The 11,927-nt window shown below is 58.1% G+C and overlaps 1 protein-coding gene across 6 annotated transcripts; it reads left to right on the top strand.

Moving 5' to 3' along the window:
* The first annotated feature begins 1,779 nt into the window (after nt 1-1,779).
* On the top strand, nt 1,780-6,513 carry LOC129052255 (uncharacterized). Of its 6 annotated transcripts, XR_008517218.2 has the most exons (7): nt 1,780-2,872; nt 3,038-3,313; nt 3,520-3,699; nt 3,779-3,834; nt 5,105-5,178; nt 5,599-5,676; nt 6,358-6,513. XR_008517218.2 is itself a non-coding variant. In XM_054542339.2 (5 exons), exons 1-2 carry the CDS (start codon nt 2,300-2,302, stop codon nt 3,429-3,431), a joined length of 912 nt encoding a protein of 303 aa, XP_054398314.1. In that variant the 5' UTR covers nt 1,780-2,299; the 3' UTR covers nt 3,432-4,913; nt 5,105-5,178; nt 5,599-5,676; nt 6,358-6,513. The 6 variants fall into 6 exon arrangements, 1 of the variants encoding a protein (XP_054398314.1); XR_008517221.2 differs by lacking the exon at nt 5,599-5,676 and having other exon boundaries at nt 1,780-3,102; nt 3,179-3,313; XR_008517217.2 differs by lacking the exons at nt 3,520-3,699; nt 5,599-5,676.
* The last annotated feature ends 5,414 nt before the right edge of the window (nt 6,514-11,927 follow it).

The following is an 11,927-nucleotide window of genomic DNA, read 5'->3' as shown; positions in this document are numbered from 1 at the left end:
GAATGCGATTAGCATCTGCTTCCCACATGGGCAAAAACACCTGTCAGACATCAGGAAACCATAAAACATTGCACGTTTAACAGCTACTTTGTTTAAAAAATCATTAAAATTGAATGTCAGCTAAAACTTAGGAAAACATTTATTCTTCAACCCCCTTTGAATCGTGCTGGTGAGCAAAGGAAGATGGGACTGGTTCTGTCCAGGACAGACACCCGTGGTTTGTGCGCAGAGAGGGCCTCCCCATGAGCAGGCACAGCCACTGAGCTGGGAAGCGAGGGGGGCCGCACTTGAGCCTGTGATGCAGGGTTGGGACTGCAGGACCCTCGCCCGTGGGGTTCAGACCAGGACTGGCAGGGAAGCCACCTGTCCCTGCCTGGGGCCGCTGGACTGAAAGGACCCAGTCAAATCTGGCACCTGTGGGCTGCATGCGTTCAGGGGCTATTCTCCTCTCTTTGTTTTTCTGCAAACAAACCGAGTTTCCTTGCCAGCTCTAGACAGCGACCAGCCAGCAGGGTTGGGCAGGGCTGGCAGGCAGTCCTGTCTCCTCGCCTCCCCTGCGGGGTCCCCCCCAACGCTGGCTGAGACGGCAGCTCTCTGCCCACGAGGGGATGGCCGCAGCCCCTCACTCTTCTCTCTGAGAGCTGCCGAAAAGCCGCCAATTAGGCCAATCCTGGAGATGACTGGGGACAGGAGCCTGTGGCCCTGGGTGCGTCTGCACAGCAGGCAGGGGCGCTAATGAAGGAGCCAGAGCAGCCTGAGCTGTGCTGAGCGGCTCTGCATGCTGGAGTGTTGAGCATCTGTCTGTCCTTTCCCAGGCCCCAGTTTGCCCAGGGACAAGACAAGCCTGAGCCACTTGCTGCCCACGGTCACTATTCTGTATGGACCGATCAATATGGAAAATCCAAGACCATCACGAGCTTTGTATTGCAGTGGGAGGGGCAGGAAACTCCATTATGGGCAGAGCTGCTATCACCTCAGCCCTCCTGGCAGAGGGGGCAGAGAGGGCCCAGCCAGACAGGGCCACGTCCTTGGCCCTCGCTGGATGAGAGGAGGACCAGCCAGGGCATTGAGCTTTGGTCGGGCACAGGAGCCAGTGTGTGTTCTCAGCTCTTATTGGGAGACCCTGGCTCAGCTGTTTGGGCCCCAAACATTCGTGATCCAGGTTTTCGACTGCTTTTGCCTGGGGCCCGCGTGGTGCTGTTGAGCTCAGGGTCACCTTTGTCACCCACTAAAGGCCGATGGAAGAATAACCTCCACTTGACATCAGCTAGAGCTTCAAACCCGGCCAGGTAACTGAAGGCGCCCAAGAGAGATGGGACGTGATGATCGGCAAATTTTGACTGTGGCCAAGACTTGTTCTTAGTTTTCCACATAAAAGAGTTAATGTTGGTAAAATCATTTTCTCCAATTAAACGCGGAAATGGAAAATGTTTGAAAACTGGGTACCTGACCACTGATCCTTGAGTTCCCTGGCTTAGCAAAGGAATGTCCAAGAAAGTCCCTCCTAAAACCATCCGCTCCATGGGATGCTGGCAGAAACACAGAGACAGACTGTCCTAGGGTCAGCGTGGGGGCAGCGGTCAGTCGCACTGGTGCCTTCCCGAGCCTGTGTCCAGATTGTCTATTTGGGGGAAAAAATGGCGGCACGGGGAGCACGTAAACAGCCTAAAGGGCGGAGGCAGCTCCTTCGCTGAAAACCCCTCAGGCCTCGTGAAAAACCCCAGTGGTGACACTGAGTGTCCACAGGAAACACCCCGGCCTCTGAGGGTCCTCCTGTCCCTGGGCACTGCCATCCACCAAGTTCGGCCCCCGAGGACAACGGGGTGAGGAAGTGCTGCCCGTGCCCAGCTCCGGACGGGTCCCAGAGGAGGAGGGGCCCGGCTGCTCAGGGCTTGTCTCCAGCTTCCCCACGCTGGCTCAGGCTGCGGGAACAGAGGACGCTTGGGGACAGGAGGAACTGCAGAAGCAGAACTGAGACTCAGGGACCATGGAGGGGCGGAAGCTGAGTCTTCCTGGACTGGGCGGGGGAAACTCCAGTCCCCAATTGCCCAAATGAGCTTCAGGAAAGGCTTCAGGCCTTGCTCGGGTGAGCAATCCTCTCATCCTTGCCTGGGGCCATCCTGGCGCTGGGGGAGGAAGGAAGGAGGATGGCCTGGGTATAAATGGCAGGGAGATGCCCAAAGGAAATAAGTAGCCAATCCCAGATCCCACTGTCAGCCACCTGGGACAGGCGAGGTGGCGTCTGGGGCTGGAAGCAGGGAGCAGTTTTCTTGGCGTCTGGGGCTCACAGCCCCCTGGTATGTGTCCCTGGCGAGGCCCAGGGAGGGGGGTACCGAGCAGAGGTGTCTCAGCAGAGGGAGATGGGGGTGGGACAGCCGCTGCCCTTGACAAGAGACCCTACGACCCGGCAGGAGAACGCTTCCCAGCAGGGGGCCCAGGGGAACCCGCGGTGCACAGACGCCCAGCAGCTCGAAGGATACTGACCAAACCCCCAGAGGATGCCTGGGCAGGGTTACTTCCCTCCGCTCACTCGTGTGTTTTACTTTCTCAGATAACGGTATGCGGTTTCTGTGACGTCTATCAAGGTGACATCCTAAAACTAGAAAGAGGAAGTGCGCCAGGAGGAGAGACGGCCCACGGGAGCCGTGAGACCCCACCCCCTCGTACCCCCTCAGGGACCGGCCGCCCCAGCAGGGTGGTGGGGACGGTTCGGGGGCCAGTTCCACGTGCTCCACTTTCACAGGGGCGTCAGCAGCAACCCGACACCAGGCGGGCTCTTGGGACCCCTCCACGGCCTCGGCCCCTCCTGATCCTCCCGTGGGTCACAGTTCCAGCCACTCTAGTGGGCGTGGCCACAGTGCCAGCCATTCTGGTGGGCGTGGCCACAGTGCCAGCCATTCTAGTGGGCGTGGCCACAGTGCCAGCCATCCTAGTAGGCGTGGCCACAGTGCCAGCCATTCTAGTGGGTGTGGGCGTGGCATCTGGTGGGGGTTTCTATTTTGTTTATAATGACACGTAATAACAGTCCATGTTGCAGGCACAGCATACCGTTGCACACAGGGCGCAGCCATCAGAGCAGCGCAGCTGGCGCCTCCACGCCTTGTGAGTGTTCTGTGGGGCTGACCCTCCGGGCCCTGCTTTCCAGGCTCTGGAACCTGTGTCACCCCTCTCGCCACAGATCCGCATCCCCTGCAGCAGCACCTCCTGCCTGGGCCCATCCCCGGGCTCCATCTGTGCCCAGCTTCCTCCTGGCTGGACTGAGTCCTGTGGCATTGTGGCCGAACATGTCATCTGCCGTGGTCCTCTCAACGCGGTTTGGTTTTTTTTCCTTATTAATATGGAGGGTCTGCTGGGAGCCCTCCCAGCAAGGGGCTTGGGGTCTTGCCTTAAGCCGGGCCCCCACAAACTTGATGGAGATGGAGATTTGCTGAGGGAGGGTCCTGGGGCTGGGGGGCAAGGCAGGGCGGGGGAGGAGTTGGGGTGCGATGCGTCCCCGACAGAAGCTTCTGCGGCCCACAGGTGCTCTGGAGCCTCCGTGGCTTCGGGGTTGTCCCCCATGCTGAACAGTCGTCAACTTGCTAGCGTGAGACCCAGGAGAGGGACTCAGCTGTGAGCCGTCTGTCGCCACCACCCCTCAGTCCCCAAGGAGGTTGGGGCAGCGCCAGGCTGTCGTATGCTCTCGGGCAGCCTCGCTGCTTGGTAGGCCCTGGGTCCAGGGTAGGCGGGAATGGAGCCTTGCTGTGCTGGACTGAACTGTGTCCCTCCCCTTCCTGTGCAGAAACCCTAACTCCCACCTCAGGTGCGGCCTCATTTGGAGTTAGGGTCTTTAAAGAGGTAAGGAAGGCAAACTGAGGTCACGGGGGTTGGTCCTAATCCAGTCTGGCTGGATTAGAAGAGGAAATTTGGACACAGACACACACAGAAGGATGACCAGAAGGACACAGGGAGGAGAGTGGCATCCGGAGGAACCAGCCCTGGTCTTGATCTTGGTCTTCTGGGCTCCAGAGCTGAGAGAGAGCCCATTTCTTTTGTTTGTTTGTTTTTGTTTTTTGAGACAGGGTCTTGCTCTGTCACCCAGGCTGGAGGGCAGTGGTGCAACCATAGCTCATGGCAGCCTTGACCTCCTGGGCTTAAGCCATCCTTCCACCCCAGCCTCTGGGGTAGCTGAGACTACAGGCTCGCACACCCACACCCGGCTAATATTTCTTTTCCTTTTTTGTGGAGACGAGGTCTTGCCATGTTGCCCAGGCTGGTCTCAAACTCCTGGGTTCAAGCAGTCCTCCTGCCTTAGCCTCCCAAAGTGCTGGGATTCCAGCCACTGTGCCCTGCTGAGAAAACTCATTCTTGTTGTTTAGGCTGCCCTGTCACAGGGCCCCGCTAGGGCAGCGGAGGTAACTCACATGACACCGTCAGACCCACCCCAGTACCAGGCCTGTCTGTGTGGGAGTTCCGGATTCCATTCATGGAAAACATTCCTATAGGCAGCCCTAAAAATAGATGGCAAGGAGAGAAGGGGCCAGAAAGACCTGGAGCCTCTCTGCTGGGGGAAGGTTGGGGGCAGATGTGGGTGTGGGGCTGGTGTGGGTGGATCTGGGGCACCAGAGGCAGTCCTGTGCCTGCTGGGGGAAGGTTGGGGGCAGGTTTGGATGTGGGGCTGGTGTGGGTGGGTCGGGGGCCCCAGAGGCAGTCCTGCACCTGCTGGGGGGAGGTTGGGGGGAGGTGAGGGTGTGGGGCTGGTGTGGGTGGGTTGGGGGCACCAGAGGCAGTCCTGTGCCTGCTGGAGGAAGGTTCGGGGGCAGGTGTGGGTGTGGAGCTGGTGTGGGTGGGTCGAGGGCACCAGAGGCAGTCCTGCGGCACCTGTGCTGGGGTGGGAGCACACCCTCAAGACCCCCGCATCACAGAGGCTGGTGTGGGTGAGTCAGGGGCCCCAGAGGCAGTCCTGCGCCTGCTGGGGGAAGGTTGGGGGGAAGTGTGGGTGTGGAACTGGTGTGGGTGGGTCGAGGGCACCAGAGGCAGTCCTGTGGCACCTGTGCTGGGGTGGGAGTGCGCCTCCAAGACCCCCGCATCACAGAGGCACAGGGAAAACTGTAAAATACATTTCCAGCCTGAGTTCTAGCTGAAGGTTCTGCAAGCTGGAGGAAGGAAGGAAGATGTGAGCCACTGCAGGTTTGGAGGATGGTAATTAATGTTAAAGGCATTCAGTAATTTAATGGGACAGGCTGTATTTTACCCCACGTGTCTCTGGCATTTTTAGTCCCCTCTCAGGTTTGTCCTTGGCACGGACACTATTGGCTGAGGACGTTTTCCTGAAGCAACTCTGAGGTCCAGCTGCCCACCTCAGGGGTGGGGCGGAGGTGAAGTTAGTGCTGATCAGATTCTCTCTGAGCAACAGCCATGAGCAGAGGCCAGATAGCCACAGAGGGCCAGGGCTCTCCAGGCAGCAGCTGGCTGGCACTGGCACTCGGGCGGGCACACGGGCGCTCCCTGCCCAGCACTCCCTGCCTGGCCCCTTCTGCCACCGGGGCTCCTGGGTCTGCTCTCTCAGTGAACAGCCTTCCCTCCTCCAACCAGCTCAGACACCCCCTCCCCCCACCCTAGGTGCATGTCTGGCCTCTCCAGGTGGCTCCTGCGTGGGGTGATTCAGCTTCCTCACAGCATGGTGGCCGGGTCCCAAGAGTGAGTGCCCAGGATATCCAGGCAGAAGCTGCAGAAGTCACATTTTAGCTTCAGAAGCAGTCACAAGTCCCCACCCCCAGATTCAAGGGGAGGGGACACAGGCTCCATCTCTTGAGGGAAAGAATGTGGGTGCCAGTTTTAAAACATCCTCAGCAGGGTACCCTCCCACAAAGGTGCCCAGGCAGTGCTGGGACGGGAAGACCCTAGAATTTCGGCAAACCGGTGCCTCTCGGACACTATATTTCCAACCACAGATAGATAAGTCGGGGGGGCAGAGAAGAGTGCTTGGACCCCAAGGGGGGTCACAGGGACCTCGGCCTCCCCATCCATAGCTCTCTGGCCCAGGACCCCTCCTGTACCCCACATGGCCACCAGGTTGTCCATTGGACTCCAAGGAGGACCAGCCAGAGCTGGGATGGAAGGCGAGGTGTGCCCTGAGGGTGGACGTCCCCGGCAGCCCCCACTCCGTGCACGAGCACAGCCTCCCTGTCAGCTTCTTTGAAAGTTGAGAGCGTCTTTTGTATTGCAAAGGCCAAAGGGCCAAGCACGCCTTTAATTAAAATGCACGTCCTTTAATTAAAGGCCTCATAACACATGAAGGGCATCCACTGAAATACGATGTGTGACATAGTCATTACCCTGCTGTTAATTACTAATTAATGAAGCTATTTCAATTAATAGCTTCCCCACCGTCACTCCCCCTCGGACAGGCCCCCTGCTGGGCACGTCGGAACACAGACCTCGGCTCCGCGCCAGCAGCCGGCGATGCTGAATATTCATGCCTTGACTTCCACGCTTTACAATTAAACACAATAAAGTAAATTCCCATCAAAAGTATATTCCAACCGCTGCCCATCTTTCCTTCTGACCGACTTGGCAGGACCCAGGGGAGGGGAGGGAGGGGCCGGGCAGCCCGGCGGTACCCACTGCCGACAGGCAGAACGCAGCTTGGAGGGCTCCTGAGAGGTGCTCCCACTAGGGCGTCCCCAGGCATTGTCCCAGCTCGAGTGTCCCCATCCAGGGGGATGGATGTCCAGGGTCCCCCAAGGGGGCAAACAGAGACCTCCAGGTATTGCCGTCCCACAGATGAAGGACAATGGCCCAGAAATGGGGGGACAGCCCGCCCAGAGTGGGGGAGGGGTTATTAACATACTAATGATGGCTGTTAAGCGGCCATTAAAGATCCTGATTTAAAGAAATGACAGAAAGGCTGGGCGCGGTGGCTCACGCCTGTAATCCCAGCACTTTGGGAGGCCGAGGCTGGTGGATCACAAGGTCAGGAGATTGAGACCATCCTGGCTAACATGGTGAAACCCCGTCTCTACTAAAAATACAAAAAATTAGCCAGGCATGGTGGCGGGTGCCTGTAGTCTCAGCTACTCGGGAGGCTGAGGCAGGAGAATGGTGTGAACCCGGGAGGCAGAGCTTGCAGTGAGCCGAGATCGCGCCACTGCACTCCAGCCTGGGCGACAGAGCGAGACCCCGTCTCAAAAAAAAAAAAAAGAAAAAAGAAAAGAAAAGAAATGACAGATAAGTGCCTCTTACAGTGACCAGGAGGGGAGGTGAGTAGGAGATCCCTGGGGAGGCTGGCGTGGGGCGGTCCGGGCCTGGGGACAGGACCTGGGGGTCAGGGAGCTCGGGCAGGCACAGCCCCAGCCCTGGAGGGACATGCGGGGGGTGGGGCGGGAGGACTCAGGGCAGTGGGCTTGGGGAGAAGCCGGGAAGTGACCAGGATGGGGCCTCTGGGGCTTGTGGGCTGCGAGGCTGGCAGGGGCAGCCGCGGCTCCACTGCAGCGCGCCGGGAAACTCGTTCTCCCCTCCGCAGGCCTCTGTTTCCCAGCTTCTCCGGACCGGTCATCACAATAGTAAATATTTCCAGCAGGACTCCCCGTCACAGGGACTCGAAATCTTCATGCAAAGTCCCGTGGGAAAGAGCAAGCGCAGAGCTCGGTGGGCACCGCAGCGCCCGGACCACCAGAGCTGGCACCGCCCGCATGTGACCCCGCCCCAGCCCGTGTTCCTGAGCCGGTGTCCTCAGTGATCCTGTGCCTCGCCCAGCCTCCCCAAGCCCGCGGACCCGGAGCCGCTCCTTAGACGATGATTGCCACAGAACTCCTACCCGAGCCGTCTGTCCACACCGCAGCCCGGCCCTGCCCTGCTGGGCCCTGTGGTCTTTGAGGGGAAGGGCGTGGGGGCGTGCTGGACCCTAGGGAGGGGCGGCGAGGAGAGCCTGGAGCTCTGCCCTGGGCCAGGATTCTGCCCCTTGTCCTTTAATGGGGAGGCAGGACACGCTACGCACCCGGGGGAAGGACGCGCTGTGGTGACCCAGGCTGGGGACGGAGGGGACGGTGAGAGGGTTCTTGCCCTCCGTGCATCAGGCCGCTGAGGCACACCCGCCAGTCCGGAGAGGATCGGGTGCCCACGCCCGGCCCCCTCCCCCGCGTCCCGCTCCCGGGCCTCACACCCTCCCTCCTCCCACCCCAAACTGGACCTCACTTTGCCCCCTGCCATCCCCCACGCTGTTCCTCCACCTCGTAGGGCTCCCTTCCAACCCGTTCCCTTCTCTCACAGCAGAGCGGCCGGCTCCCCCACGCTGAGTCCCAAGCAGGAGACAGCTTTGCTGGGAGCGCAGAGCCGGCGCAGCCCTGTCCGACGGCACCCTCTGTCGGCCCGACAGCGAATGACCGCCACGGCCAGGTCCTGAGGTTGTGTGCACACTCAGACATGAACACACAGACGTGCATATTCACGCGCACACGCACATGCGGCAACTCGCACACTCAGGCACATGCACACTCGGGTGCGTGCACACACGTGCATGCTCACCCACACTCAAACACAGGGTCACACAACTCATAAATACACAGACACACATTCTCCCATACACACTCCAACACAGGGTCACACAACTCAAATACACAGACACACATGCTCCCACATACACTCAAACACAGGGTCACACAACCCATAAATACACAGACACACGCTCCCACACACATTCAAACACAGGGTCACACAACTCATAAATACACACACAGACACACACGCTCCCACACACATTCAAATACAGGGTCACACAACTCATAAATACACACACAGACACACACGCTCCCACACACATTCAAACACAGGGTCACACAACTCATAAATACACACACAGACACACATGCTCCCACATACACACAAACACAGGGTCACACAACTCATAAACACACAGACACTACACGCTCCCCCACACACTCAAACACAGGGTCATACAACTCATAAATACACAGACACACACGCTCCCACACACATTCAAACACAGGGTCACACAACTCATAAATACACACACAGACACACACGCTTCCACACACAAACACAGGGTCACACAACTCATACACAGACATGCTCCCACACACATTCAAACACAGGGTCACACAACTGATAAATACACAGACACACACGCTCCCACACACATTCAAACACAGGGTCACACAACTCATACACAGACACGCTCCCACACACATTCAAACACAGGGTCACACAACTCACAAATACACAGACACACACGCTCCCACACACCTCAAACACAGGGTCACACAACTCATAAATACACACACGGACACACACGCTCCCACACACAAACACAGGGTCACACAACTCAAATACACACACAGACACACACGCTGCAACACACATTCAAACATAGGATCACACAACTCATAAATACACAGACACACGCTCCCACACACACTCAAACACAGGGTCACGCAACTCTACACACAGACACACACGCTCCTACACACATTCAAACACAGGGTCACACAACTCATAAATACACAGACACACACACTCCCACACACATTCAAACACAGGGTCACACAACTCATAAATACACACACAGACACAGATGCTCCCACACACAGCCCCAGCCTGCCAGAGCCCCTGCTTCCAGGGCACGAGGGCGCTAATGAGAGGTGCCGTGGGCCCTGCCGCCTCCTCTTAGCTTTCGGCTGCCCGCAGGGCTCCAACTTAGCAGCAGAGTGGTTTGTTGGGGGGGTTCTGAAAATCCAGACCCAGAAATGGGAGCTCCTCGTGGGCCAGCATCACGATCTGAGGTGGGGGGTGGGCTTCGGGAGCCGGGTCTGATGTGGCACTGACAGCACGTTCTGCCTTCTAGTAAGGTCCCAGGAGGGTGGGCACCGAGCTAGAGGACCAGGAGCCTGTGTGCGGCTGGGAGTCTCCTGCCCGAGGCTGTCCTGTGCTGGGCTGCATAGAGGCCTCCAGGCTCAGAATCCACCCAAGCAGGCCCTGCCACTCGCTTCCTCCGCAAATGACCACAGGGCCTGGATGCTCCTCCCCAGCCTTCCCAGGCAGGCTCCCTCTCATTCCCGCCCACGTCCCAGCCCCTCCGCCCCAGCCCGTCTCAGGACTGCCACCCGAGCCTGGAGCTGACCTGGCAGAGGCAGTCAGCAGCTATGGCCGAACAGCTCACGGAAGAAGGAGCCAGCACACGGGCATGCTCTGCCATCAGCGCTCGCTCTGCCATCAGCGCTCACTCTGCGGCTGAGGAGCTCCATCCCGCAGTGCATCTTATTCCAGACGGGGTGGTGGGGCCGGGGGGTTAGGCTCCCACAGCTCCTGCACCACGATCCTGCAGAGCTGCCCCACGGGGTGCAGATGGCATCTGGGCCTGTCTGCAGCAGACAACAATGTGCAGACCCCACCATCCCTCTGCTGGAGCTGGAGAAAGAGCAGATCACCCACAGACTCCCTGACTCCCGACCTTCTCGGGTTCCAACATCCGCCTGAGGAAAGGCCGGGGAGGTGGCACCCAGAAGCCGCTGGGAGGGAAGTGGGTGGGCCTGCCTCCTGTGCCTGGGCCTGCGCCCACACATCCCACATGACGGCCTCCCCGGCCTCCACTCTGCAAGGAAGTGACAGAAACTCCACAGAACCCAGAGGGCCTAGGAATGTTGGTCCTGCAGGACTGTGCAGCCCAAGGGGCGGCCGCACTGCCCACCTAGTCCTGTATCCCTTCTGGGTTCTCCACTCCAGTTCCCTGGGCAGGGCTGCCTCCTTGCTCTCAGAGATTTTACAGCTGGCTGTGGATTTTAGATGGTGCTGACTGGTTGGGCACCGTGGTTCATGCCTGTAATCCCAATACTCTGGGAAGCCATGGTGACAGATCACTTGAGCCCAGGAGTTCAAGGCCAGCCTGGGCAACACAGTGAGAGCTGGGCATGGTGGTGTGCACCTGTGGTTCCAGAGGCTGAGGTGGGAGGATCTACTGGAGTCAGGGAAGTTGAGGCTGCAGTGAGCTGTGATTGTGCCACTGCGTTCCAGCCTAGGTGATGGAGCAAGTCCCTGTCTCCAAAAAAAAAAAAAAAAAAAAAAAAAAAATAGGGCCAGGGCTGGGCATGGTGGCTCACACCTGCAATCCGAGTACTTTGGGAGGCCAAGGTAGGTGGATCACCTGAGGTCAGGAGTTCAAGACCAGCCTGGCCAACATGGTGAAACCCCATCTCTACTAAAAATACAAAAATTAGCCGGGCGTGGTGGCAGCCGCCTGTAATCCCAGCTACTTGGGAGGCTGAGGCAGGAGAATCGCTTGAACCCGAGAGGTGGAGGTTGCAGTGAGCCGAGATCAAGCCACTGCACTCCAGCCTGGGGGAGAGAGTAAGCCTCTGTCTCCAAAAAATAAATAAAAATAAAAGGTGTTAATTTCACACTCGTGTTCATAGGTCCATCAGTGGGTGAACAGATACACAAAACAAGGCTTATCCACACAATATTTTATTCAGCCTTAAAAATGAGAAAAATGCTGACACTTGCTACAAAACGGATAAAACCGGAGGACCCTCTGCTGAGTGAAATAAGCCAGATGCAAGCAAACCCAGCGTAGGTCCACTCGCACTGGTCCCCAGAGCAGCCACACTTAAAGTCGAGACACAAAGTGGAATGGGGTTGCTGGGGCTGGGGGAGAGCAACCGGGAGCTAGCCTTTAATGAGCACAGAGCTTCGGTTTGGGAAGATGAGAAAGTTCTGAAGGCGGAGGGTGGCGGTGGCTGCACAACGCGAATGTACCTAATGGTGTGCACTTAAAAATGGCTAAAATGGTAAATTTTATGTTATGTAGATTTAGTGCAGGATGAGGAGGAGAGAGACAGCAATTCATTCACAACGCACGGGCCCCACCTCTGAACTCAGCCGCAGGTGGGCTTCCTGGGCTTGGTTTCCCGGCCTCCAGACAGCAACTGCCAGGCTTC

Source organism: Pongo abelii, chromosome 21, assembly GCF_028885655.2.
Source record: "Pongo abelii isolate AG06213 chromosome 21, NHGRI_mPonAbe1-v2.0_pri, whole genome shotgun sequence".
NCBI lineage: Eukaryota > Metazoa > Chordata > Mammalia > Primates > Hominidae > Pongo > Pongo abelii.
This window is presented reverse-complemented; position numbering and strand designations above follow the sequence as displayed.

Bases quoted from the DNA above. Each gene is read 5' to 3' on its own strand.
- LOC129052255 (XM_054542339.2), top strand. From the start codon at position 2,300: ATGTGTCCCTGGCGAGGCCCAGGGAGGGGGGTACCGAGCAGAGGTGTC. The intron at 2,818-3,037 runs GTGGGTCACAGT...TCCATGTTGCAG, and splicing joins CGGCCCCTCCTGATCCTCCC to GCACAGCATACCGTTGCACA.